At 40.2% G+C, this 27,510-nt stretch overlaps 1 protein-coding gene across 1 annotated transcript in view; it reads left to right on the forward strand.

Annotated features, from left to right (window-relative positions):
• Positions 1-27,510, forward strand: part of MIA3 (MIA SH3 domain ER export factor 3) — a 1,691,550-nt gene that overhangs the window by 1,404,753 nt on the left and 259,287 nt on the right. The window contains exon 19 of the mRNA XM_044060179.1: positions 14,390-14,450. Within this exon, the coding sequence (XP_043916114.1) occupies positions 14,390-14,450 (61 nt within the window). The remainder of the gene's footprint in view (positions 1-14,389; positions 14,451-27,510) is intronic.

A 27,510-nucleotide genomic window follows, 5' to 3' on the forward strand; every position in this document is an offset into this window, starting at 1 on the left:
GCTGAAAATGGAAATGTATCCAGTTGGACTAGCCTGGTAAACAAATGTAAAATAAATAAATAAAAATAAATAAATAAATCAGGTCTCCTAAAAGCATGTGGGAAAATGTGTTATGGTCTGATGAGACTAAGGTTGAACTTTTTGGCCACAATTCCAAAAGGAATGTTTGGTGCAAAAACAGCACTTTTCGTCACCAAAAGAACACCATCCCCACGGTGAAGCATGATGGTGGCAGTATCATGCTTGGGATTGCTTTTCTTCAGCTGGAACTGGGGCTTTAGTCAAGGTGGAGGGAATTATGAACAGTTCAAAATACCAGTCACTTTTGGCCCAAAACCTTCAGGCATCTGCTAGAAAGATGAAGAGGAATTTCACCTTTCAGCATGACAGTGACCCCAAGCATACATCCAAATCAACAAAATAATCTCTTCACCAGAAGAAAATGAACATTTTGGAATGGCCCAGCCAGAGCCCAGACTTAAATCCAATAGAAAATCTGTGGGGTGACCTGAAGAGGGCTGTGCACAAGAGATGCCCTCATAATCTGACAGATTTAGAGTGCTTTTGCAAGGAAGAGTGGGCAAATATTGCCAAGTCAAGATGTGCCATGCTGATAGACTCCTACCCAAGAAGACTGAATGCTGTAATTAAATCAAAAGGTGTTTCAACAAAGTATTAGTTTAAGGGTGTGCACACTTATACAACCAGCTTATTGTACGTTTTTTATTTTTTATATTTTTTCGCCTAGCAGATTTGTTTTTCAATTGAATTGTACAGGTTATAGGTCACATTAAAGGTGGGAAAAGTTTTGAAATTATTTATTATGTTCTCATTTTTTATATCACAAAAACCTGGCATTTTAACAGGGGGGTGTGTACACTTTTTATACCCACTGTATATCATCCTTGTTCCAGATTCTTCAGGAGTATGCCTGCAGTCATATCTTACTATAGGCATGAGGTGAGAAACAGATGAGCTCTTAGAGATAGATGAGAAACGCTAACATATAGATATGCATCAGCTGAAGGCTCTGCTAGCATGTGAGGGACCTGCACAGATTACCTTCTGGATAGCTGCCATTATGACGTACTCCCAAATCTGACCGGTAATAGCTCACTACAAGTTATACCATGAAGGTGGGTCTAGAACGACAGAAACAGATGAAGATTTGTTGCAAGTAGTAAAACCTGTGGACATGTATTAGGAGGTGAGAGAAGTGTACTCTGTAAGCCAGAATTCACTAGGGGAGCCAGAGGCCACCTCTGCATAAGATTATCTGGATTGTTTTCCATGCATGACATGCCATAATTGCTTTCCAGGTTCTGTTGCTTTATAACATTGTCACCTTCCTTTCCTCCCATGATCAAGCTCTCCAAGAGTTGTCTAAGGCATGAAAGGCACTTGTCTTGAGAAGTATCTTGCCATCCCCAAGAGTGGTAACACAGCTCAAAGATAAAATAATTAACTTTATCAGTTGGCTTGTTAACTGATGTAGTTACAGGAGAATTCAGTATGTGTTAGAATCTGCATTTACCTAGTGTTACTGGAAACTGTCTCAAGTTACAAGCAAAAAGTGAAAGTGCAGCTTAGTAGTAGGTAGTAAAAAAAACTGTTCCCGCCTCGCAAGTATTGAATGATGCTCCTCTTCAGACAGACATGGTCATAAGAGACCTGGGTACTTATGTGGACAAATGTCCTTCCTTAGATCACTGTTGCAGTATTCCAAACTGTTGGGTTAGTTCATCAGATAATGTGGACATCTGGTCGGGTTACCAAGGCTAACAGTTTACACAGAGCTGTACATCTGACATATGACCTAAGCCCACAGACTTAAGGATGCATAAACATATGCATGAGCGTAAAACGTCAGACTGTCTCACTGCTAATTCAGATGCAGGTCTTGCACCCCTTGGTCTGTTCTTTGTGTAGTCATTGGTACCATTGGCCTACACTGGTTCAGATAAGTGCCCTGCTGGGGAACCTTCCTTGTTTTTTATTAGTGCTGTTGGTGTTTGTTGTTCTATTAGATATCAGCTAGGAGGGGAAGATCTGATTATGGTAAGTAGACTCCCAACAAGGGTCTCCACTCTAAGTGCCTCTTCTGTTTAGGTGCAGAGCATGATTATAGGAATTGTACTGTTTGCCAGTCTTTCATACCAAAAACCGTATGGACGTGACTTTCTTCCCTCAACCCTTAATTCTTCACCAACAAATAAACGACTCATTGGAGACAGAGATCTTAACTCAGCGTATTCCCAGCCGGTGGAATAGGTTACCACTACAGGTCAAAGTACCACTTTGACTACTTTTAATGATGGTCTTTGACTGGGTGGGTATATGCATTTTTATGGCCTGATTTGTAAGCACTACTGTGTAGTTGAAAAGGGAGACATGAACTCTTATGTTAATCTGCTTAAAGGTGTATATAGCTAGGTTTCTTATGGTTACCTTGCCTAGTACTTTTGAGAAACAGTTGTTGATGGGTCAGCTTGCTTCATCAGAGATGGCCTGCATCTCTTTCCTCGGGGATTCTATATATTGGTTACACATTTACAACCCCCATAGTTTCTTTTTTTTTATGCAAAGTCCATTTTCTGGACATAGTAAATTTTAACTGGCTTAGGTTACGGTGGTACTAGTGGCATTCAGCAGTGCCACCTTCATGTTAGCTAGCATCCACCTTAACTGACTAAGGTGGTATTGCCAAATGCTAGTAGTTTAATTTAAAAGAAAATGCCTGGCATTGAAGTCTTCTGGTCTTTTGAAGACGTGTCTGTGTAGGTAGTGAAACTTGGATTTAGCATACAGATAGCAATCTGTCCGTACTGGGATTAGCACATATTTATTCAGGTTATCCAAGAATGGTGGGAGTATAGCCATAGTAATCTACAGTCCCATTATCTCATGCCAGATCCAGCACAGTACTAGTCAAGAACTCTTGGAAATTCTGTAACTTGGAACAAGATTATCATGTTATTGTCCATTATAGGTCCAAGTTAATGTTGCTGCTAACCACAGTATCAACTTGCATCAGTTGGAATCTATACCTATAAAACCTAGCACTTTAATTTTAGCTGACTTCATTCATCCATCCATCCATCCATCAACTGACGAACCTGTACAACCAATGATAGATATGCACAGTGGTTCCTAAACTTTTTTTCATGACAGTTTTCTGGACCAAATTGTCTTCCCACTAGAGGTATTAATCTTCTTCACCTTGTCCATACAAATATTGCCAAAGCCTCACCCATGCCATATGTCACATTCTTCCTATTTAGTTCCACCACACCTGCAAACTTTTGTGTATTCGGAGAGCTCTGCAGAAACAACCTATTTTCATGTACTGACAATTTAGAGAAATTCAGTTATGCTTTCCCTCACCACAGGTGTTGACAGTATCAACTACCTTGCAGCCAAAGTTGCTATAGATACCTCATAATTCTGGTCACATCTGAACTACTGTGTTAAGGCATCTGTCTCCATCTACCATAAGTATATTAAGAAATTAAAAAATAAACCTTATGGTAGAATTTTCGCATAAACAAACTTTACAGTGAGAAGGGAAAACTGCTTGCTGTGTGCAATAGGTTCCTTTATTACTGTCATAAAAAGGATCTAAAACTTGTTAGTAAAGATCTCGAGTGCACTATTAGAAAGTGTAAAACTTGCTGTAAACGAAGTCACCACCTCTTCCAAGGGAGTCGCATGCCTTTTTAATTATGTTAGGAAAGTCAGAAGCAACACCGACTATACACCTGCTGCTGTCTTGTGGAACAATTTATTTTTATCCACAAGGCGCATAGCCAGTATCCTAGCTGACAAATTCTGCTCTAATTTCCCCCCACCTATGCACCCCTGCATTCCCCCTATCGTTCTTCAAGCTGCCCTTCCCCTTGATCTCACCTTGGAGCTATTCTGTCAATGCTGTCCAAAAAACACCAGCTCTTTTGGCTTGGACAACACACTTGGCTGTCTCCTAACATGCAGAGTGCAAGTTTACTCAGTTGGGGGTTAAGGTGCTTACTTCACACGTACAAGGTTTGATTCTCACCTTTGGTTACTGTTTGGTTATTGGCTAAGCATACAATATCCTGCAAAAAACAGATAGAAATCCAGAAGAAAATAAGTTTTGATACAACCAAGTACTTCACCTTATGCCTTCACACTGTTTAACATAGATTAATTCACATTCATGTACAGTAGAAACGTCAGTTATCTGAATGCAGTCTTCCAAAGTTTTTGGGTAGGAAAAAATCATAACACCTGAATATGTAAATGTTATACGCATTCACTTGTGTGGGATTTTTGAGCTTGTAGCCCGCTTGTGTGTGAAAAATATTCTTTATTTCCACAGGAATCGCTGAATGGTTGAAAAGTGTATTCTCTGCGTGGAGAAAAAGAATCTGATGTTGTTAATCTTCGTTCATTCCTTACTGATGGGTTATCGGTTCTGTCCTCGGCTGATGGGTTATCGGTTCTGTCCTCGGAACTGAGCCAGCCAATATCAAGCTCGTTTCAGCCAAAACTCTCGAGCCAAGGTCCTACCCAGAATGTTCTACTCTCTACTACCTCAGATCTCGTTTGCTGCATTGCTGAACAGCCATGTCAAGCCACTCTCGCAGCTAAGTGTGTAATTTTTTTTGAAAATTTATATATTGTTATTACTCTAAAATTTTCTCAAGATTTTTCTAATATTTTCCTACCCTATCGCACACTTTAGACTCTCTCCCTTTAGTCTTTTCCCTTTATTACCCTCTTTTCTTACCTTGTGGTAATTGTCCATTACCATCGTTGGTAATTCTTCCTTTTCTCTTTTTACCTTTTTCTTGGGTAGCCGTTATCCTTCCTTTTGCTACTATGATTCTTCTCCACAACAGCTATGTCGGATAAGAAAAGTTCTGTTGGTTTCAAGCAGTGCAAGGATTGTGGACATAAGTTACCGCTTTCCGATGGCCATGACATGTGCGTCTACTGTCTTAATGTCTCCCACTTGACTGTAGATCCTCCGTGTGGGATCTTTAAAAACTACTCTACCAGGACTCTCAACGAGAAGAAGAATAAGTTAATTTTGAAAGGTCTCCTGAAGTCTCCTTTCTCTGAGGCTATTTCTGGGTCAGAGAGCTCAACCCCTCCTGTTAAACCCTGCAAGAGGTATTCTTCCTCTTCTTCATCAAAGTCGATCCCTTCTTCTCCCTCTGGAGATCGTAGGAAGTCAACTCACAAGAAGGTGAAATTGATTAATACTCCGGAGCTGCCACCTGTGCCCCTGTCGGCTCTAGGCTCGGCACTGTCCCAAATGATCTTGACTGCAGCCATGTCTCCTTTATCGAGATCGGCACAGGAGTTCCCAGTGCAGACAACTATGGTTCTGACAGTTCTGCTGCAACCCCTAACGGCACTGTCAATACAGGTTCAGTCACCTTCGGCTCCAAGTATGGCTCTTCTGTACTCCACGGCACAGACTTTTTCGGCACCGACATGTACTTCTGTGTAGTCCTTCTCGGTACCGTCCTTATTGCCAGTGCAGACACTTTCCACTACAGCACCGTACCCTTTGGGGCAGACCTTTGCCTTTACGGTGCAGACACCTTCAACTGGCATGGTGCTGACATCTTCGGCGCAGACCTTTTCCACACCATTTTCATTGGTGAGCACTTCCTCGGCTCCAAGCTCTGCACCTATTGAATTAGCAAGGACCAAATACTCTCCTTCATTGGATCCTTTTGCAAACAATCAATGTAGTCCTTTCCTAGAAAAGCTAAAATCGCCATCAGCCTTCTCCATGAGGTCAGCCAAGAGTCTTTCTGAGCAGGATGTGTTGCAGCTTGTCAACCAGTTGCTTGTGGCCAGAGGTCTCTCTCAACCGAAGTCCACATTCCCTCATTCAAGTGAGCATATTTTGCCTCAAACCCCAAGTATACTCCTCCTCTGACTTCCATTCAAGTCTCGAAGTCTATTACTCCAACATTAGCTTCCCTCCCTCCGACTCCAGTAGTGGGATCTCACTTTGGAACCAGAGTCGTCCTTGTGGCCTTCGGTGCACTGGCATCGGGCTCTTCTCGGCAATGGCTGTGCCAGTGGGGAGGGCATTCCTGGCTCGATGCCCAATTTTTTCTATGGCAACTTCCGGGGATTCTCTCTCTCTCTCTCTCTCTCTGTCTTATGGTCCTCTTGAGACTCCTGGTCTGGGGGCGGGGTGTGACCCTGGTTACGAGTTTGTCGTGCTCTGTTCCAGGCTCCCATCCCTCCTTGGGTGGGCCAGCCTTCCAGGCCATGGAGAGGGTGCTTGCCTACCCTGGCAAAGCTCATTTGTTGGATTCATCTCCCCCCTCTGTGCCGCAACTGCCACAAGCTTCAACTCGCGGACACCGAGCACAAGAGCCTCAGGTCTCTCCTCCTCAGGAGACCCTCTCTTTGCAGTCTTCCAAAGAACCTCCAACTGAGGAAGCAACCCGCAAAGCATTGTGTAAGAGGAAACACATGGACTCCACCGAGGAGTCATTGACTGAAGATATGGATTTTGATGACTGGGAAGGGTCCCCACTGTCACCCTTTGAAGTGTCCTTTGGTGACATCCTCGAGATCCTTAGACAGAGGGGTGACTGGAAGCCCTCTAATCCTTCCTCTGAGGAATCCGTATTCCTGCAGGCTTTTCATGCCAGCCCCCTACCCTCCTGGGTCACTCTGCCTGCCGATAAGCTCATCCAGCACACATGGAAGCGATACCTAAGAGGCCATCTAAAATATTATTGCCCCCCCCCCCTGAGCACCCCCCACTGATCACGTGGTCTTCCAGTAGATGCTATGAAGGTGGCAGCTGCTACTAAGAAGGATTTGGCAGAAGAGAGCCAAACTCTCCATCCGCCCAACAAGGAGTCCCGGGCGATTGACAGATTAGGGAAGCATGTGTTTGCTTCATCGACCTTTGCCGTAAGGTCTTTGAATTATTTGGCACATTTTACCAGGCTTCAGCGAGATCTTATCAACCAGCTCTCTGAAACCTTGACAGGAGCTGTTTCTAATGAAGTGCGTGATAATGTGGCTTCTCAGAGAGCCTCCCTAGAGTCCATTTCCAACTCTTCCATGTGTCTTATTTCTCACGCAACGGAAGGGGCGGCTACAGCGGCAGACGCAGGTATAGTAGCCAGACGACATGCTTGGATGCACCTTTGTGACTTTGCAGACTATTTTAAAGGCTTCCTGTATGAATGCCCCTACAGAGGCCGCTTCTTTATTTGGCCCTAATGTGAAGGATACGCCGGCACACTGTGAACAAGATGGCAAGACCTTGTCTGCCGTTGGTGTCAAGACAGTCCACTCCTCAGAGATTCTATTTCAGAAATCAGAGGAGTGGAAAGATCTGGCACAAGAAATCACAGGCTTCTTTCCAGGATGCATGTGCCGAGTTTTCCCCTACAGGCAGAGGGGGAACTCCAATGGAAGACGCCCCTTTCGTTGGAAGAGGAAGTCCACGAAACTGGGGTTCCAGAGATTCTCTGTCGCCAACCCTGTCAGCACTGCTGAAGCATTGCCCGACTGCTCACCTCTGGAAGCAGTCGGGGGTAATGTCTCCTTGTACCCTGCTGCCTGGCAAAGCATAACAACCGACTCTTTGGTACAGCGGATTATATCCAGAGGCTGTCACATCCCCTTCCATCTTCGCCCAGTGTCATCAAGAGTGTTACCCAACATTCCACCCAGTCAAAGGGAAGCAGCAGCACACGCAATCAAAAAGATGCTACAAAAAAGTCATCAACATTTCAAATTAAACATTGCCAATTGATTGCTGTTGTGTTTAAATCCTTTGGAATCGATGTATTACATTTCAAAATAAAATTTGATTCCAGTTAATTTAACATTAACTGGCTTTTACTACCCCTACTAGTAGTTACATTGGACAAAACTAGAAATATAAAACAACCAGCTTTCCCTACGCATTGTTCATAAGCATGTAAAGCTGTCATGTTTTCAGATTTCCTTAATCTAATATCTTGAAAATGTTCATGAATTCTTAACTTAATTTCCCTTTTCGTTTGGCCAGTGTACCATTTTTTAACTTGACAGTCGCAACAAATGACATAATGTTAGACCTTTGATAGTAATTTTTGTGCCTGAACATTTTTCCATTAATATTAACTTCTTGTATGTAAAGACATTCCTGCAAACATTACATTTAGTACATTCATACCCCTGTGTAATATTCCTCATAAGGTGCAACACTTAACAAGAAAGAATTTCACCTGAATTTAAAGCCCTTAAGTAAAAAAATATTACAAATGTTGGTAAAATCTGCCTCAAATTATCATCAGATAGCAAAATATTCGTGTTTTCTAATTATCCTAACAAAACATTGGAAAATTGTATATTTAATAACTCAATACATTTTATTGCTGTCATCTTTCTTCAGTCAACTAAAAAATGGACTTGCACAGTAAGCCTCATTTCCCTTACTTAAAGATGTTTTTTTATAGCTATTAGTAGTTGTGTGGTGATGTAGTATTCTGCAGACTGATTGCCTATTACTTATCTATAAGAATTTATTCGGCCTTAGCCTATCCACTTCCTACATTCCAGACTTCTTAAGAGCTACTGTAATAGTGCCACTACACATGGGTGGCCCCAAGATGGACCCTGGGAACTGTAAACCCATTGGTCTCGCAAGTATCATTTTCAAGGTCATTGAACTTAAAAATAATGAAGTAAGTGGCCTATAAACCCCTAACTCTACTCAGTTTAGTTTTGTGAAAGGTTATCAAGTCAGTTTCTTTGAAAGAGTTACAGAAGCCATGGACAAAGTCAGTTTTCCCAAACCTACCCAGATCTGGCAGAGACATTGGATACTTTTCTCTAGACTGGTATTATTGACAGGCTGACCTGTCTAAACATTAATCTCTGATGTTAACCGTCTGTAGCCAGCTGGCTTGCTAATAGAACTCACACAGTGATGTGTAGTAATACCTTATCCACACAAAGAAATTTCACTATTTCATCCCGAAGTGCTCAGTCCTGATCCCTTCACCTGTTTACCATATACTTCTTTGATAGTAAGGGAGACTTCAGAGGCCAGAGTTACCAAGTTACTAATGGTTGCAAACTGGGTGCCATTATTTACTCCCCTGTTGACAGATCTACCAGGAAGCAGTGGATTATGTCTTCTCCTGTTGCACTGACCCATAGTCATGCTTAGTGCCATAAAGCTTAATGAAGTGATGCTTGGGAAGCATGACTATCCAAATGCATGCTGCAAAAATAATACCTTACTTAAAATTTACACAGTTATTAGAATTATAGATGCATTCACTGACCGTGAGCTATCCTTTGACTTCTTAGCGACTTAGCTAAAGTAGAATCCTTTTACTATAAAGTAGCCAGATTCATTTCCAGCTAACCTGCAAGAACCCATCACTGTACTATACTTCACCAACTCAATTGGTTGGAGCTTCCCAACTTATTAATCTATAACCAACTGGTACTAACTCACACTCCTCTGCTTCACCCTGATAACAGTCCCTCCATTAGCACAATCTTGTTCAGCCCTGTTCTAGCAGCAGACCATTAAAGCGTACTAACAAATTGCTTTTGAAGGTTAGTAAGTCAAATAACAGTTGTCGGGTTTCCCTATACTCACATAAAGTTGCCAAAGCTTGGAAGAATATACCTCAACATATACTTTAACAGTACTTCTAAATGTAAACAAGTACTAAGAGAACACCTCAAACACACATGGCTCTGCTGATATACCTCAACATATACTTAATATTAACAATACTTCTAAATTTAAACAACTAGTAAGGGAACGCCTCAAACACGCATGGCTCTGCTCCTGCACTAGACCTGATTAATAATCTAACATACCCCTCACCAGGGGCAGCTCGTGCTATCGGACTGCCGGACTGCAGCCCTCCCACCTTGAAAAAACAAAAGAAAAAAAATATGTGAAACAAAAAATCACGAGTCCTAACTCCTTTGCGCATGCACGGACACATTGGCGAACTCAGACTGCCTTTATCAGCAGTCCGGATGCAGACAAAGAGCTACCCAGCAATCTGTGCTGTGAGATACCCAGGAATCTGTGCTGTGATGACCACACAGAACAGAGGAGCTCCGGAGTGCTTCCCCTGCAGGCAGGGCCAATGAGAGGTGAGCTGAGAGCTCTCGTGGGGATTTTGCTGTGCGGGCTTCGTGAGTGGAGTATACTGCTGGACAAATGGTCGCTGGCTGGACGGGATTTGTGAAACGAGTAGGTGAAGGCTTGTCGTATCCGCTCTGGATATAAAAATAATGCACTAGCCAAACACCTTTCTCTTCATAAAAGACACAGGTTTTAAGTTCCAGATCCCGGATCGCATAGACATGGGTGATCTTGAAGGAGACATCCCGAATATTCTGGAGAAACATGAACTCATGTGGCAATTAAAGCTGAACTCTTTTAGAAAGCCTGGACTAAGCTACTACTGTTCAATTAAAAGCGCACTGGAACTTAAGAAATTGCCACATTGTTTACAGGACTAATTGTATTTTATTTTAGTGTATTTTATTTTATTTTTTTCTACAAATTGGTTTTAAATACCATTTTAAATCATTTGAAATTTAAGTGTATATTTTGTTTCCATCATCATACATATATATATTTTTTTATTTTTATTTTTTTCTGGTTCTCTTTTTTCCACTTTATTCAAAATGATGGTAATAACAATACTAACTAATTATACAATTATATATAGGTTTTTAGGGTTCTTGTACACAGACCTGAAGAAGTCTAGAAGGACGAAAGCGATCTTTGTTAACAATAGGTTATGAAAATAGAAACTGATTTTTACATGCAAAATGTATATGTATATATTTATATATAATTTTTGATCGCAAAATGAACTAAGGTTGATATATTTCCAGCCATGTAGTATATTGCCTTGTATAAAATCACAGACTTAATTTACTTAATAATTAATAATTTGGTTAAATAAGATGTACCATTAAAGTACATTAGGGCTGTATATTATTATGACAGCTACTAGGTAGGGCAGGACCAGCTCGAATGTCACACTATAATGGGGGAAGGGATGTGAATTTAACATGTGTAACAATAATACTTTGTTTTACAACACAATAAACCACTCCCATGCCTGATAAAAAGTATATATATATTTAGAAAGCTTGTGAGGAAATTATTACTCTATTTTTGTTTTACTTGGATCGCTTGTCTGTGTGCTTAATAAAGGATTTTCGACTGGAAACATACTTGCCTGCCTTGCTTGGATTACTTTCGAATACTTAGTAATGCTGTAGAATTATATATTTTCTGTTATTACTTTTTGACTTGACGAGTTTACGTTCGCTACTTCTACTACTATTGTCTGATCTGATTAATATACAGTGATTCACTAGAAATATATGGACTGAAAATCTTCCACACAGAGAAGTATCTTACACGGTTTTGTTTTTAGACCCACTACACTTTAGTGGGTTGTTTTGAGACTTTGGGGATACCACGGAGATTACTTGTATTTTATAATTTTGCATCACATTTTTGGTCCATTTTTCATAAAATTGTGTTTTTTTGGCAAATTAGTGGCATATCATTAAAGACTGAAGTTAGAAAATAATGAAAGACATTTGAGTTTCAGATTTCGTACCTTTCAGAAAATTCATACTAATGCAAGACCTACTATTCTATTATCTTTCTAAGTTTATAAGAGCAGTATTTAAAAATTGTCCTTATTTTTGGGCCTTTGTCCCACTTCTGTGTATGGCTTTGTCCAGATTTCTTGCTCTGAGGTTGAAAGGTATGACAAATGTGTCAGGGCCATCGCAGTCAGTCAGAGACATTTCAAATTGTGACAAGCTTGTTGCACCCCACTCCCCCATGTAGTGACTCTGGATGTGTCCAAGCAAGGCAAGGAGCAGTTATGCAGTGTAAATGTGCAGACTATTCCTCACCATCCTAGGTAAACAAAAGTACTACAGTGCCTTTTCATCTGTCATTGATTTTGCAGAATGTTCTGGTTTCTGTCATTTTTGTACTGTTGATATATGCTTATTATTATTCAGAAAGTGCCTTTTGCTCTGTGTTTAAGTAGCAGTGCTTTAATGACCATCAGGTAAGCTTGTCTGATATTGTAAGATGCAAGTAAGTTTTAATAAGCAGTATTGCCAACATTGAAAGCCTTTCTGTTGTTGCCATGCAGAGAATACTTAGATGTAATGTATAAGCCTTGGGTATTGAAATGCATATGACAGTATTTGTAATAAAGGCCAGGATTAGATTATGTTAAACTCATTACAGGCTTTACCTGCAAACTAAACAGAATGCCATTCTATCATGCGTGGTCCATATCCTGTGCAATAATCCTTTAAGCAATGTATGTTGAGCTTGTTTCCTGTTTGCTTTTCATTTTTTACTTTGATCATGTTTTCCCCATGAAACAAGTAGATAGTTGTCAGGCAGCAGGTCTTTTTTGGATAAGAAACATTTTTACAAGTGGGGATATCGCAGAGATTGCTACTTTCAGCCTGTTACTTGGTACTTTTTATAAAGTTAAATATAAATTATAATTAGAACTGCAGTGCAAGAAGTGGTTTGAGTTGAGTGCTGCCTGTTTTGCTTGTACTTGATTTTGACTGGCATTCCAGTAATGTATTTAAAAAGTAATTTATTTTTCCATGCCTCGCATCCTTTTTGTTTCCATCTAGATATTAAGTAAGCTGTCAGGCAGCCAATGGATTGAAATATTTTTTTTTTTTCTTCTACACTTCATTTTGTCTTGATTGGACTCCCATAATGATGGTTTGGCACCCAGGGCAGCGTATTTAATTAAAGTTTTTGTGGTTTTGAGCATAGCTCCTCCCCTTTCTAGTTGGTCACACCCATTCAGCTGTCTCCTGCAGCCCCCCTTTGATTTGAAGTCACCAGCCGCCACTGCCCCTCACTAGCTGTCCCCTAGCAGCTGCTCTCTTCCCTTTCCTATATTCAATTTCTCCTTCCCCCTCTGAACTGCCAGAGTCAAAAATCTTTTGGCCTGTCAATATCACTTCTTATCCTTAGCTCTTTCTTTCTTTTTTCTTGCTCCCAGTTGTTTATTATCTGTCACCATACCAAATCAGACTCATTTTACCTTGACAATTTCTTGTATCCCCTCAAATGTACTGTATGAACTTACTGTTGTCGAGTTTATGTATTATGCTGTTTCTTGCTTCTTTTCACATGTATTTGAATTCATTATTATTGTATATTTTATATATTTTACAGTTTCATTTTGTGAAAACTCTGTATTTTGCAGTTTGACTTATGTACAAGTACAATATTGTATCTGTGGAGCTTTTCTCCCCGGGACTCTGCTGAAAATGGGCCGGCTCCGGCCCAGTTTGACTCTCCCGGTAAACAAATAGAAATCAGTACTTTGTGTCATTCATAGTAAGACAGTAATTATGCCTTGCTGTGCTAATTATCAAAGGAAAATATACTGCTCATCATAGAATGTATTGCACCCTTCAGCTTGTACTTTCTCAGACACATTACCCAACTCAAAAGGTCCTGAAAGTTACTCTCATAGAAATTACAGAACTAAGCCCTTTAAGCTACTTGGATGGATTAACATGCTGTTTACTGTGTCTCATAATCGTCTGTTTGGTGACCTTTGCTTTGCCTTCCTTGCTTCTTTTAGACCCTGCCCTACTAAACCTACTTTATCTTCAGAAGAATGGTAATACTATGAAGTCCTCCTCGAAAGATTGGTCTTCATTTAATATCAGTAGAACTAATTGGTTTGCTGTGGAAAAGACTTTCCTTCAGTGTTAAACAAAGAAGTACACTGCCTAGTTTAAAATCAGTCTTAATTATTGGATGGGTATTCACAAGTTCAACTCTGGAGTACATGGTGCGGCTGTCCTTAGGGCAGCTCATTTGTTTACATGTTGTTGGGTGCACTGACTAGGCTTCAGTAGTCATCTATACCACTCCCCTAGTAGTAACTTATGATCTTTTGAATGACTGCCCAGGTGTCGAAGTGTTGGAGGGGGATGTTACTCCCCTGGGCCTCATTCCCCAGAGTGGCTGTTTGGGGTGGGAAACCTCCTAGATAAGGGGGCGGTAATATTTCACCACTCCTCACTGTATTCTTTCCGTTAGTAAGCAGCAAAACAGTGCAAGAGTTGCTTTGGAATTCTGGCTGGAACAGACATATATTACCTCTAGCAAATATCAAATATGACTGCAACACCGATCTCTTAACTTAAATATTTACTTTTATGGTACGTTTGTTGTGCAGCAGTATTTTTTGGTGCTTGATTTATTCCTTATATCACATGCATGTGTTTTTTCTCAGTGCTTTGCAGTAAATTGTAAGAATATGAAGTTCACTTTCCCAACATTTTCTACTCTTACTTGCAGACAGAGAATTCAAGAAATGGAAGACGAATTGCAGAAAACAGAGAGATCTTACAAAAATCAGGTATGCTATAAAGGAGGTTGATTATTTCTTTTTTATTTTAAATTTTTTTTAAACTTTGAACCTATGTCTAAGACTTCAAAGTTCTGGTTTTCTTTTTTTTAATTGATCAAGTCCTGCTTTCTGTAAAAATTCTACTCCTCTTCCTTCTCATCGTCATCAACCTTATTCAGAATGTACTCTTTCTCTAAATTTCATTTATGTTTATATAATGTGCTCCTTCCCTTTTCTAAAGATCCCACCTTTATTTCGCTTACCTTATTTATAGTATTCACTACTTCTGTTTTGATTGGTTTAGATTTTGATTTCCATTTTCTGTTAATTGCTTTTCTGGCAACCAGTAGCAATGTGTCTGTGCAATTCATTGGCTATATACGCATCCTAAAAAAAAAAAATATTTTCTTTGTTACAATCATTTGTTGCCACAACATTTCTGACAGAGTACTTCTGAATAGTTTTAAAGTCTGCCAACTTCATTCCCAAAAAACATGTTACCAGGCACCTCTTTCCCATTACACCTCCATCATTCTCTCGCCACGTTTTTTCTGACATCATCTAGGTAATTCTTGTAGCTATCCTGCATTATTTTGTATGCTTAGTTAATTATCCCCTTTTTAACAGCATCTTGTGTTCCAGATTCTGTTAAGAGCTGGTCTTTCACTTTAGCACTCCCTTGCCCATTTCTCTTTGCCTTTATTGTTGTTATCATTCTTTTATAGGGATGGAAATCTGACCTGCAGTCAAAACGTCTGCCAGGTCTTATCCCATTCGTATTCGTATTACTTTTCCCTTCCTAGTCATTTGCTGCCAATACCCTGGTTCCTTTGCTAATTTTCTCCAATAAATTCTAGCCCCCTCTTGTCTATTTTCTATGTTTCTACTTGCAATTATCTCTGTTAGTCAAAACGTCCTTTCTCCATTCACATGGTGGCTTAGTTTTTAGAATACTTTCTGCTACTTTATAAATAATGTACGGTATACTTGGTATTTTCTTGTACCTATCATTCTTGTACACGTGTGCTCAGGGAAACATAATCCTTTGTGGATACCGTTAAGAAATTGCTTAGATTCTGATAACCACAGTCAAAACATAAATCCTAACCTTTATTCTGACCACAAAACACTGACTTGTACAGTACTACAGCAGTTGCAGTCAACTGGATTGCTTTTCTTTCAAAGTAACAGTTGAACAAATGTCATTGCATTTAAATGCAGTATTCACTCTCATTAAGTTCTCTCAAAATTTGCATTTGGTGTCTGTATTTAGTCCTCTGTGCTAACCAGTCTGGCAAGTTAGCACAGGACAAAAGCTCTGAGTTGTTAATGAGCTGCTTCCTGTGCCAAGGATACAGGGTGAAATCTTTCCACCTTCACTGGCCTCCTGTGTGACCTTGGGCAAGTTAATTAACCACACAATTTTGTGGGGCAATTGGGAGTTTGATCTAGTCTCCTTAATGGTATCTTTCACTGTATGCCTAGTAATTGCCTGTGGACCTGTACGGCCAAATTGCGTTGATCAAACTGCATACAAACACTGGCTTGTTCCAAACTCATTTGCTTACAGTTGTTGAAATGTATTGATTCTGGTTTTGCTTATCTTTGCTTTTGGTTGTTGTCCGTATTTTTAGAACTGTAGAGATAATTTATATTTGAGTCACCCACTGGGATGACCTTTCCATTGCTTTTTTGTTTCATAGTCGTGGAATTTTTTAAATACATCTTTATGAAAGCATGTTTAAGTTGAAGCATGAGTTCATATACTGTAATTGAATTGAAAACAAATCTTAGAAACAGTTATTGTCGTGTGGTAGACATGCATTTTCTTTTTAGCAATTTTCTTTCATTCCAACATTACATAATTCGCTTGATTTTTAAATTCCCTTAAACCTCACTCCTCTTCCTGAGCATTATTCTGCTTGTATTGCTCTCACAAATTCTTTTAATTGCTGTGTAATTTGTTCCTTCCCTTCTACCTACCTCCCTCCAATTATTTTATTTCCTTTTTCAATATGTAGTACTTCCATTACAGTTAGTTTAGATTTTGATTTCCATTCTCTAGTAGTTGCCTTTTTTTGGTCACCAGTAGCATTAAACGTAGGCAAGACCGTATTATGCATAAGCAAATGAGATCTTGTATCCTTGCTCAAAATAGTTATTTCCTTGCTTACTACTGTTTATTCTCCAAGTACTTCCGTCAAAATAGTCTGCAGGGAATTTTTTAAACCTGCCATCTCGTAACATTCCTTCTCTTTGCCTTCGCATCTCCAGGTTTTACATTAGGTGATCTCAGTGCAGAAGTTTTCTTCCATATTGTTTATCCTGACCTTGCTAAAGCATTTGAAGCTATCTTACCATCCATTCTCAACCACTTTTCTAATTTTTTTGCACATGGGCCAGGGTGTCACTTCAGTAGTGACAGTCATCTAGAGCCAAGGTTTACACCGTTGGGTGGCTAGCCCTGCCAGTGTAGTTCATCCGTACCACACACTTGCACGCATACTCACACCTAGGACCAATTTAGAGTGTCCAGTCTACCTGCTGCATGTCTTTGGAATGTGGGAGGAAAACAGAGCACCTGGAGGAAATCCAAGTGAACATATGGAGGACATGCAGACTCCACACAGAAGACACCCCTGCCAAGAATCGAACCGGGGAACCTCTTGCTGTGAGGTGACAACGCCAACTGCTGTGCCACCCATCTGTCTCACATAAAGAAGTAATTAACAGATCAGTAGCATTAAATGTCAGTTCCCGTGTAATTCAGTGGATAGGAGCACTTGTTTAGCAACAGGACACAAGTCGTCAGCTTGTATTGACGGGGTCACTATTGATGTCTCACATGGCTCTGTGCTGGGGACATTTATTTTTTAGATTTTCTTCTCCTTCTCAAATTTAAAAGTGGGAAATGGGCTATGGGTAGCTAAATATGCTGATATCTGCAGAGGTGCTAACATGCTTCAGTAACATTTGCTGCAGTTGTCAAGATAGTCCAAAGGAACACAAAGTTATGATTACAAAATATAGGAGGAATTGTAAAATAAGGCACCATCATTAAAGATTTTGGTACAGTGGTAGACATTTGTTTAAACTTTGAACAGTTTACATCTACCGAAGTCAAGAAAATACATTCTGTAGCCACTCTGTTTCTAAAGGGAAGGTCTGGTGATTCCAGAGAGGTTATTGTACTATTGTGTACTTCATTGATCTGACCCATTATCTCTGTTTTGTAATATAAGTCACGTGAATTAATTTGAAAAGATGCAGTGATTCCTTACTAGAAAAAAAAATATGGGGTTGGAAAACTTAGCTGTACAGAAAGGTTTCAAGATGCCATATTATGTTTAACCACAAAATCCACCAAGAAAAGCACTGGAGAAGCTAAGAAAGTTCTTTTTTAGCATAGTTAAAATTTAATGTTCACTATTCGTCCCAAAGATTTCATCAGAAGTGATAAAATACACTTCCAAACCACTTTTAAACCATTCAGAAAAAAAAATGACCACTCAGATCATCTCATTAATAAATCAATTAAATACATAAAAATGTTTAAAGATACTACAAAAAATGTACATCTGAAAGTGTCCACACAGTTAACAACAGACAATTTAAAACACAAAGGCATTCACCTCTGTATATTCACTTTAGTAATTTTCCTATTTTTAAAAAAACATTTCATGTTCACCATATCATTCAGACCAGGGAATAAATAAGAAGCAAGTTTAATCTACCATTCTGCCGACCTTTGTACAATGTACTTTCTAAAATCCCCTCCCCTAAGGTCACATTTAACAACTTCCACTATATAAAAAGTAAATTTCTTCCAGTTAGAACATGTCAGAGAGTGCATAAAAATGACATTATTACTATGTTTTGCTTTTATAGCATACAAGTGCTCTAATACCAGTTTCCTTAAACATCTGGTAGACATGCCCACATAAAAATTAGGGCATGTTGAACACATTGCAAGATACACTGTCCCTGTTGTACCACAGCTCAATTTTCCAGGGATTGGTATAGTAAACTGTAGCTGTTCCAGAAACACAAAAGAAGTAAATCTACATGCCCTGCACCCTGAACATTTGAACATACCCCCAGTTTCAGAAGAAGTAAGGGTTGGCCTAAAGTTATTATTTTCTAACAAATGTTTCAAATTTTGATTTTTCTTGTAAACAAAATGGGGGCCTTCTCCAAGAACTTTAGATAAATCTGCATTACCCGTAACTACTTTCCAATTCTCACTAGTAATCTGAAGGATGTAATTGCTGTCTACAGCCATGTCCAAACAGAATCTGGGAGCTTCTGCCCCTCTCTCTTTTATATGTGTGCCACTAGATACTACATTCTGAGCTTTTTTAACAAAAGCTCTTAGCAGAATAGGAGAAAAATCTGTCTGTCTCCTATGAATGACCTCTTGAGCCATATTTTCAAGTAGGTCTCTAGGGTAACCTCTTTCCAAAAACAACTCTGTTATGAGGTTAATTTCCTTCAAAAAAAAAACCAGAATCTTCCACTATCATTCGAGATACTCGAATGAACTGCCCTCTAGGAATATTTTTTTCTCATAAAATAAGGGTGGCAGCTCTTAAAATGGACATAGCTGTTACAGAATGTACTCTTGCGATAAATACTACTCAAAAACACATTCTTGTTAGTGTCCATTATCAAGTTAACATCCAAAAAGGAAGCCTTGTTTCCCCCACCACAAACTTGAAAATGTAGTACTAGCACTTAAAAGCTCCACAAACTAATTGACATTAAAATTGTCTTTGTAAACTATAAAGAACAGGCCATCTACAAATCTTTTATAAAAGATCTGTTCTTAATCAATGTGTGGCAGTATTTCCATGTCCCACAAACCTAATACCAAGTTTGCATAGGTTGGGCCAACAGTGGCCCCCATGGCCACCCCTTGTAGTAGTTTATAAAATTGCTTGTTAAACAAAAAGAAGTTATCTAATAATAAATTTAACAAAGCAGACGGCTTGCACCTGTCACCCCTGGGCTTTCGGATATTGGCAAAGGCTCTTGCTACCCCCATAGTGCCTTTTTTAGGCAAGGCTCAAAAGACAAACCCACCTCCATAGGTATCACAAGGGATAAGAAACTAAGAGTAATGCTACTCTACGCCAGAAGTCTAAACCTCAAGATGCATGCACTCGAAACTCTCTTTAGCATGGAGAACATCGATATCTGTGCAGTAACAGAAACCTGGTTCAGGGCTCCCGAGAGCACCCCAGCACTACCAGGTTATACCTCATACCATGCTTTTCAGCCCCAAAACTTGGACCGAACCACAAAAGGAGGGGGAGTATCGATATTCATCAAAGATACTCACACCTCCAGGTTGGTGGCAAAGCACAAAGCATCAGAGACTATCCATGTGCAACTAACAGTGGGTAAAACTGCCTTCCAGTTTATAGCCTGCTACAGACCACCCTCCCAAACCCAGGAACCCCACTCGGCCTTCCTGAGAACACTGGAAAATATGAAGGTCTCTCCAAACACCATTATATTGGGCGACTTCAACTACCCAAACATAGACTGGGAGCATTACTCTAGCTCCAGCACCCTAGCCCAAAGGTTCCTAGAATTTATAAACTCATATACTATGGAACAACTTGTTACCACTCCCACAAGAGGGGAAAACATACTGGACCTGATCATCACCAACATGGGGACTCTATGCTCCAGACCAGAAGTGTATCCCTCACTGGTAAGATCAGACCATAAATTAATCTCACTGGATATTCACATCCCGACCCCACCCCCTGCCCAGAAAACCACAGTGAAAAACTTCTCTAAAGCAAATTTCACACTCCCCAAAACCGAGGTGGAATTCTTCAAAGCCCCTGGGCCTGTGGAAAGTACGGCCCAGACCGCAGAATCCTTTATAAACGCATTCTGTGAACACCTTCAGGAATGCATGGATCATGTGATCCCAAATAAAACCAAGACCCAGTCCTCCAAAGGCAGACGTCCTGTCTGGTGGACCCCAGCCATAAACAAACTATACAATAGAAGGAGGAAGCTACTAAATGATAGAGCAAAATCCCAAAAAGGGAAGGCATCACTGATCAATATTAGCAAAAAACTACCGGCACTCATAAAATTGTCTAAGGCCAGCTTCGAGAGAAAAATTGCACAGGACACTAAGGATAATCACAAGGCTATCTTTAGTTATGTTAGGAACCTGGGTGGTAATTCCCAGATATGCTCAGAATTAGTCCAAAATGACAAAAAATACACCGAACCCACAGATATTGCCAACATCCTAGCTGACAGGTTCAGCGCAAACTCCCCCCCCCTCCCCACCAAAAGGACAAATATCTATTCCAGCAGAGTGCTGCCCGCCCTGACATCTCAGATGCTCAGGTAAGAGCCGCCCTCTCCAAAGCAAAAAACACAGCATCAATGGGACCAGACGGTGTCCCGGGCTGCGTCCTACATGAACTCCAAGAAGAGCTAAACCCAAACATAAAACTACTGTTCAATCTCAGCCTTACTACAGGATATGTGCCCAAAGAGTGGCGTACAACAACAGTGGTCCCTCTCCATAAAGGTGGTGCCTCAACGGATCCTGGAAACTATCGCCCCATAAGCCTGACTAGCTTGGTCTGCAAAGCTATGGGAAAGGATCATCATGGACCTCATAAATAAAGGGGACCTACAGACACTGGATCCTACGCAGTTCGGCTTTGTTAAGGGCAGATCCTGCCTCTTAAACCTGGTTGATTTCTTTGAAACAGTCACCAAGGCCATTGCTGAGGGGAAGGTGGTACACACAGCCTACCTGGACCTCGCAAAAGCCTTTGATACAATACCCCACTCGGGCATTATAGATAAGCTCACCAGCTTAAATATAAACCCCTATGTCACTAGATGGATTGCAAACTGGCTCAAGGACAGAACCCACATGGTTAGAATTGCTGGAGCCATGTCAGACTCTAAACCAGTTACAAGTGGTGTCCCACAAGGCTCAGTCCTGGGACCTCTCTTGTTCGGTATATATTTCTTGGAGGTACAGGCGAACACCGAACGACTGTGGCTGACCAAGTTCGCAGATGACTGCAAACTGGGCGCCATAATCGACTCTCCAGCTGACACAAGCATCCTCCAAAAGGGCCTCATAGAAACAGACAATTGGTGCCAGAGCCATGACCTCAAGCTAAATGCCAAAAAGTGTATAGTCATCCCCTTTGGCAAAAACAAAGTGCCCACAAATTACCACATAGGTGGTAATCCATTAAGTACAGAAGAAGTAATTAGGGACCTGGGGACCCCAGTTGATAGCAATCTCTCATTTGACAACCACATGGCCAAAGTGGTTAGAAAAACATTTTATATAACCCACCTAATCGTGAAGGGATTCACATCTAGATCAGGGGAGGTCATCGTGCCTCTTTACTCATCCCTCATCAGGCCCATAATTGAGTACAATGCACCTTTTGGGATGTACCTTACCAGACACCTGCAGCAACTGGAAAGACCCCAAAAGTACCTCACCAAGAGGATCAAAGGGCTCAAACAGATGCCATATGCTGCCTGGTTAAAGAAACTCCAGCTCTACTCAGTGGCATACCGCCTGTTCAGAGGCGATCTGTGCCTGACGTATAAAGCCATGTCCAACCCGGAATTAATGGACATGCTGCACCTCAGAAAATCCAAATCCCATCGAGCTATGTGCTCGAGAGACTTGAACCTCAGCACTGAAATAAATAGGACATGCTGGAGGGACAGATTCATAACCCAGAGGCTCCCTTCACTCTGGAATAAAATCCCAGTCCAGGTTAGGCAGAGTCCCTCATTGACTCTCTTCAAGAGGAATCTTGATGAGTGGATGGGAGATCGTAGGTTTACCCCGGGTATCACTTCTGTGTCACTGTTAGACAGAGGCACAGTATACTAACCTCGAAAAAGGGCATAGCAAAATAAATTTAAAATGGGTGGCGAACGGCAAACACATTATGGCTAGGCTTATAAATGCCCTAGGGCTGATAGCCTAGTATGAACCTATGAACCTATAATACTGTTGTTATTTAAACTTGTATGCTTCCCCATAAACCATCTTACATAATCAACCCCACCATCTTTAGGGATGCAAGTGAATAGGGAAATAACATCTACAGTGAACATCAGTAAATTTTCCAACCTAAAGTCTGAGGAAGAAAAAAAAGGACCTAAGCTGGTCCAAAAAATCCCAAGAATCAGCTACATAAGAAGGAAGGTGCTTAACTAGTGGGTTCAACACTGAATCTAAATACAAATAAATACAATCAGGGCAACTTCCTGAGGCTGATATAATAGGTCTGAATGGAGATTTTCAACACTTTTGTGAAGTTTGGGAATTCCAAACATCACACCCACCCTGGGATTATCCACACATAAACATTGGAACACTTCCCTAGTTATTTCAGAGTTCATAAACCATGTCATATAATGCACTGCGGTTACAAGCATAACTTTTAACAATTTCAAACTTCATGACTTTCCTATACTCTAATACATTTGCTAACATAATTTCCATAGCTTCTATGTAGTCAGTTGAGTTTATTATGACAATAGCCCCACCCTTATCCGCCTTCACAAACCTTAGATCTTTCCTTGAAATAAATTCATTCAGAGCTTTCTTTTCATTAAGGTTTAAGTTCTAAAACATTTTTCTGTTTTGATTTTGTAACATAATTCTAATATCTTTTTCACAGAAAGCCTCAAAGATTTTTACAGTATGCACTAAACCAGGATTATAGGTGGTCAGCTTTGACAAAAAATTACATTAACTGTGACTAACATCATTCAATATATATTTTAAATTTAACTTACGAGTGTAGAGCTTGAGTTCTAGCAGAGTTTTTGTAACATTCGCCCTCCTACTGGGCTGAAAATTAAGTCCACCCTTACTTCATGAGAAAAAGTATTCCTAGAGGACAGTTCATTCGAGCATCTCAAATGATAGTGGAAGTTTCTGTTTTTTTTGAAGGAAATTAACCTCATAAAAGAGTTGTTTTTGGAAAGAGGTTACCCTGGAGACCTACTTGAAAATATGGCTCAAGAGGTCATTCATAGGAGACAGATTTTCCTCCTGTTCTGTTAAGAGGTTTTGTTAAAAAAGCTCAGAATGTAGTACCTAGTGGCACATACACAAAAGAAATGTACAAAATGGAGTGACCAGTGTTGACCAAAACCACTAGTACAAAATACACACTGTCATTAGTCAGGAAATCTCAAAAAGGTTTTCTTGTGTAGTCGAACACAAATAGCAGCAACCAAAGAATTCAGCAATAAAATCCACTTTAATAGTAAAACTGGAAAACCACTGGATTGAGCGCTTTCATCCCCTGACCAGGGATTTCATCAGAATCAGCACTTGTTTCATTTGAACCATTTTGCTTTGCTATATTGTTGCATTGCAATGTGTAATATCATTTGTTCCTTTTACTTTCTCTGCTTGCTTAATTTTTCCAAGCGCCCTATTCTGTAGTCATGTCTGGAACATCCCCCTCCTGTTTGTTGGCCTGTCTCCACAGTGTATGTTGTTAGAGGTATATCCCACTACCATCTGTGATGCTGTTTGCCAAACACTGACATAAAGTCCTGCTCACAGTGAATGAAAAAAAAAATAAATAAAAGCTGTGAGCAGGACTTTGTCGGTGTTTGGCAAACAGCATCAATGCAAAAATATAGCAAAGCAAAATGGTTCAAATGAAACAAGTGTTGATTCTGATTAAATCCCGGTCAGGGGATGAAAGCGCTCAATCCGGTGGTTTTCCAGTTTTACTATTAAAGTGGATTTTATTGCTGAATTCTTTGGTTGCTGCTATTTGGGTTCGACTACACAAGAAAACCTTTTCGTGATTTCCTGACTGCTGACAGTGTGTGTTTTTTACATACACAAAAGAGAGAGGGCAGAAGGTCCCAGATTCTGTTTGGACATGCCTGTAGACAGTAATTACATCCCTCAGATTACATCCCTCAGATTACTAGTGAGAATTGGAAAGTAGTTACGGGTAATGCAGATTTATCTAAAGTTCTTGGAGAAGGCCCCCATTTTGTTTACAAGAAAAATCAAAATTTGAAACATTTGTTAGAAAATAATAATTTTAGGCCAACACTTACTTCTGGTGAAACTGGTGGAATGTTCATGGTGCAGGGCATGTAGATTTATTTCTGAGGGTCCTTTTGTGTTTCTGGAACAGCTACAGTTTACTATACCCATCCCTGGAAAATTGAGCTGTGGTACAACAGGGACAGTGTATCTTGCGATGTGTTCAACATGCCCTAGTTTTTATGTGGGCATGTCTACCAGATGTTTAAGGAAACTGGTATTAGAGCACTTGTATGCTATAAAAGCAAAAAATAGTAATGTCAGTTTTAGGCACTCTTTGACATGTTCTAACTGTAAGAAATGTACTTTTTATATAGTTGAAGTTGTTAAATGTGACCTTAGGGGAGGGGACTTAAGAAATTATGTTGAACAAAGAAAGGCAGAATGGCAGATTAAACTTGCTTCTTATTTACCCCCTGGTCTGAATGATATGGTGAACATAAAATGTTTCTTAAAAAATAGGAAAATTACTAAAGTGAATCTACAGGATGAATGCCCTTGTGTTTTAAACTGTGTTTACTGTGTGGACACTTTCAGGTGTACGTTTTTTGTAGTATGTCTTTAAACATTTTTATGTATTTAATTGATTTATTAATGAGATGATCTGATTGGTCATATGTTTTTTTGAATGGTTTAAAAGTGGTTTGGAAGTGTATTTTATCATTTCTGATGGATTCTTTGGGATGAATAGCGAATATTAAATTTTAACTATGCTAAAAAAGAACTTTCTTAGCTTCTCCAGTGCTTTTCTTGGTGGATTTTGTAGTTTTGTACTGTGGACACCTGGGCCTGCTTGTGTGCTGCTTTTCTCCTTTTATTATGTTTCTTGTCGGCTAATTAAAGGTGGCCCCTGCTTGGTCTATAATAAAGTACCTGATGCAGTTTTCTTTGAAAGTCTGTGCCTATAACATAGAGCTGGGGTTAGCTAACACCACACCAGGGAACCTAATACTGAAAATTAATATCAACAGTGGAAAAATGTGCACATGCATTACATAATTTCTTTCAAGATTATGGAATAAGCTTCCCTTGCTGTCAGAAGTAGCCATTAATTTCCTTCAAGTGACACACACACACACACACACACACACACACACACACACACACACACACACACACACACACACACACACACACTTCCCTTTTTCTTGGAATCTGGGTATGATGTCAACTGTCACCACTTGTCTCAATTCATTGCTGTTGTCCTGTCTTTGAAGTTAGGCATGACTGTCTCAGGTCTTCTGTCACAGAATCCATCTCTCTATTTGCTGGACTCACTTATTTTGTCTTGCTTTCTTTCTCTCTCTCTCTCAGAAATCTTCTTCCCCAAGTCATCATCTGCTTTCCTGCACATGTGCCCAAACCACCATAATCTGTTCTCTTTAACCTTGTTTGCAATTGGAGCTACTTTGTGTGTCCCATAGTTCTTGTCCTATCACCTGTCAAGACAGTCTCATCTCCATCACCTCAAAAATCCTCAGTTGCTCTGCTTTCACTGCCTTAGTTTTTGTACCAAACAGCAGTACAAGTCACATCACTGTTTCATACACCTTACTTTTCAGCTTCTTTGGTGTTCTTCTCTAACACAGTAGCCCTTGCAGTTTGGGCCATTTGGCTGCAACCTCTCTGATTCTAGCTTTGGTCTCCTTATTTAGATTTCCCTTCTCATCAGATGCTTGAAGCTGTTAACCTGTTCCACAATTTTGCCTTCTGTTTTAGTTTTCAGATTGTTCTAATTTTCCTGTTTGCTGCTATGACAACTGTCTTGTCTGTACTCGTTTTCATCTCGTGTCTTTAGTTTTGCATTCCATTCCCATATTTGCTGAAGTTCCTGTTCAGAGTCTGCTTGTAATGCCACATCATCTGCATTCAGCAGATTTTTGTTGATATGTTCCCTCCCTCCATCCTGTTTGTTAATGTTGTTCATCACCAGTATGTAAACCCTGATGCACACCTACTCGGAACCCTTTAAGTTCAAGTGGTGTTTGTACTTCTGTCATTGGGTCATTGTACATAGTTTGTACTAATTCTGCTGAACCATTGCAGGACTGCCCAGATCAGCTTTCTTGGGATCTTGTCATATGCTTTGTCATTTCTAGCTTTTTCTTACTTATCTATTTGACTGTAAACAGTTGTGCTGAATCCTGATCTGAATTCAAACTGTTCATCTCCCATTGTACTTCCTATTGTAATTTATATTTATCAGTCACCCTTTCCAGCACTTTCATGCAGTGTGACTGGAGTTTGATACCTCTGCACTGCCCATGGTTGTGTGTGTCTCCCCTTTAAGCATTCTAGTGCCAGTGTAAAAGAGCTGTTCTCCAATCATCTTTGATGCTTCTTTCTCTCCATGCTGCTATGCGTACCCTCTACAGCCATTTCTCTCGTAAATCACCCAACATCTTGGTCCTGTCTGCCGTAATCTCATCTGTGCCTGCTGCGTCCCTAATTTTGTTTTCATCAGTGTTGTTCTTACTTCTTCTAAGGTGGGTTCTTCTGCTTTCATTGTAGGCTACATCTTGAGTAGTACAGCTTCTATGGAGTTTTGTTTTTTCAGAAGTTGCTGGAAAGGACTAATTTCATCTGCCTTTGATGTCCTGTGAACTGGTGAGCAGGATGTTCCTGGCCTCGCTCATGAAGGGTGTCTGATGTCTGTGTTTATCTTTCTATCTTTACCTTGCAACCTGGCAGAGTTCCTTTTCTGAAGCTGGTAGAGTGCCACTGATGCCTTGTTAACTCTTGCAACTGCTCTCTTTGTTAGCCAACCAGCATTTCTTCTTTGCGTGGTTTGTCTTTTCTATCTCCCGCTTTTTCCTGCACTCCTTCTTTCTTTTCATAACTTCCTGGACTTCTGCATTCCAACACCAGCTTTCCTTATGTATTTTATTTCCATACCTGCCTCTGCTGCTTTTTTGTTCTGTAGTCCCCATACTTGCAGTCATGATATGCTACTGTTTTTAT

Source organism: Protopterus annectens, chromosome 1.part2 (genome assembly GCF_019279795.1).
Source record: "Protopterus annectens isolate FY-2018-M chromosome 1.part2, PAN1.0, whole genome shotgun sequence".
NCBI classification, from domain to species: domain Eukaryota; kingdom Metazoa; phylum Chordata; order Ceratodontiformes; family Protopteridae; genus Protopterus; species Protopterus annectens.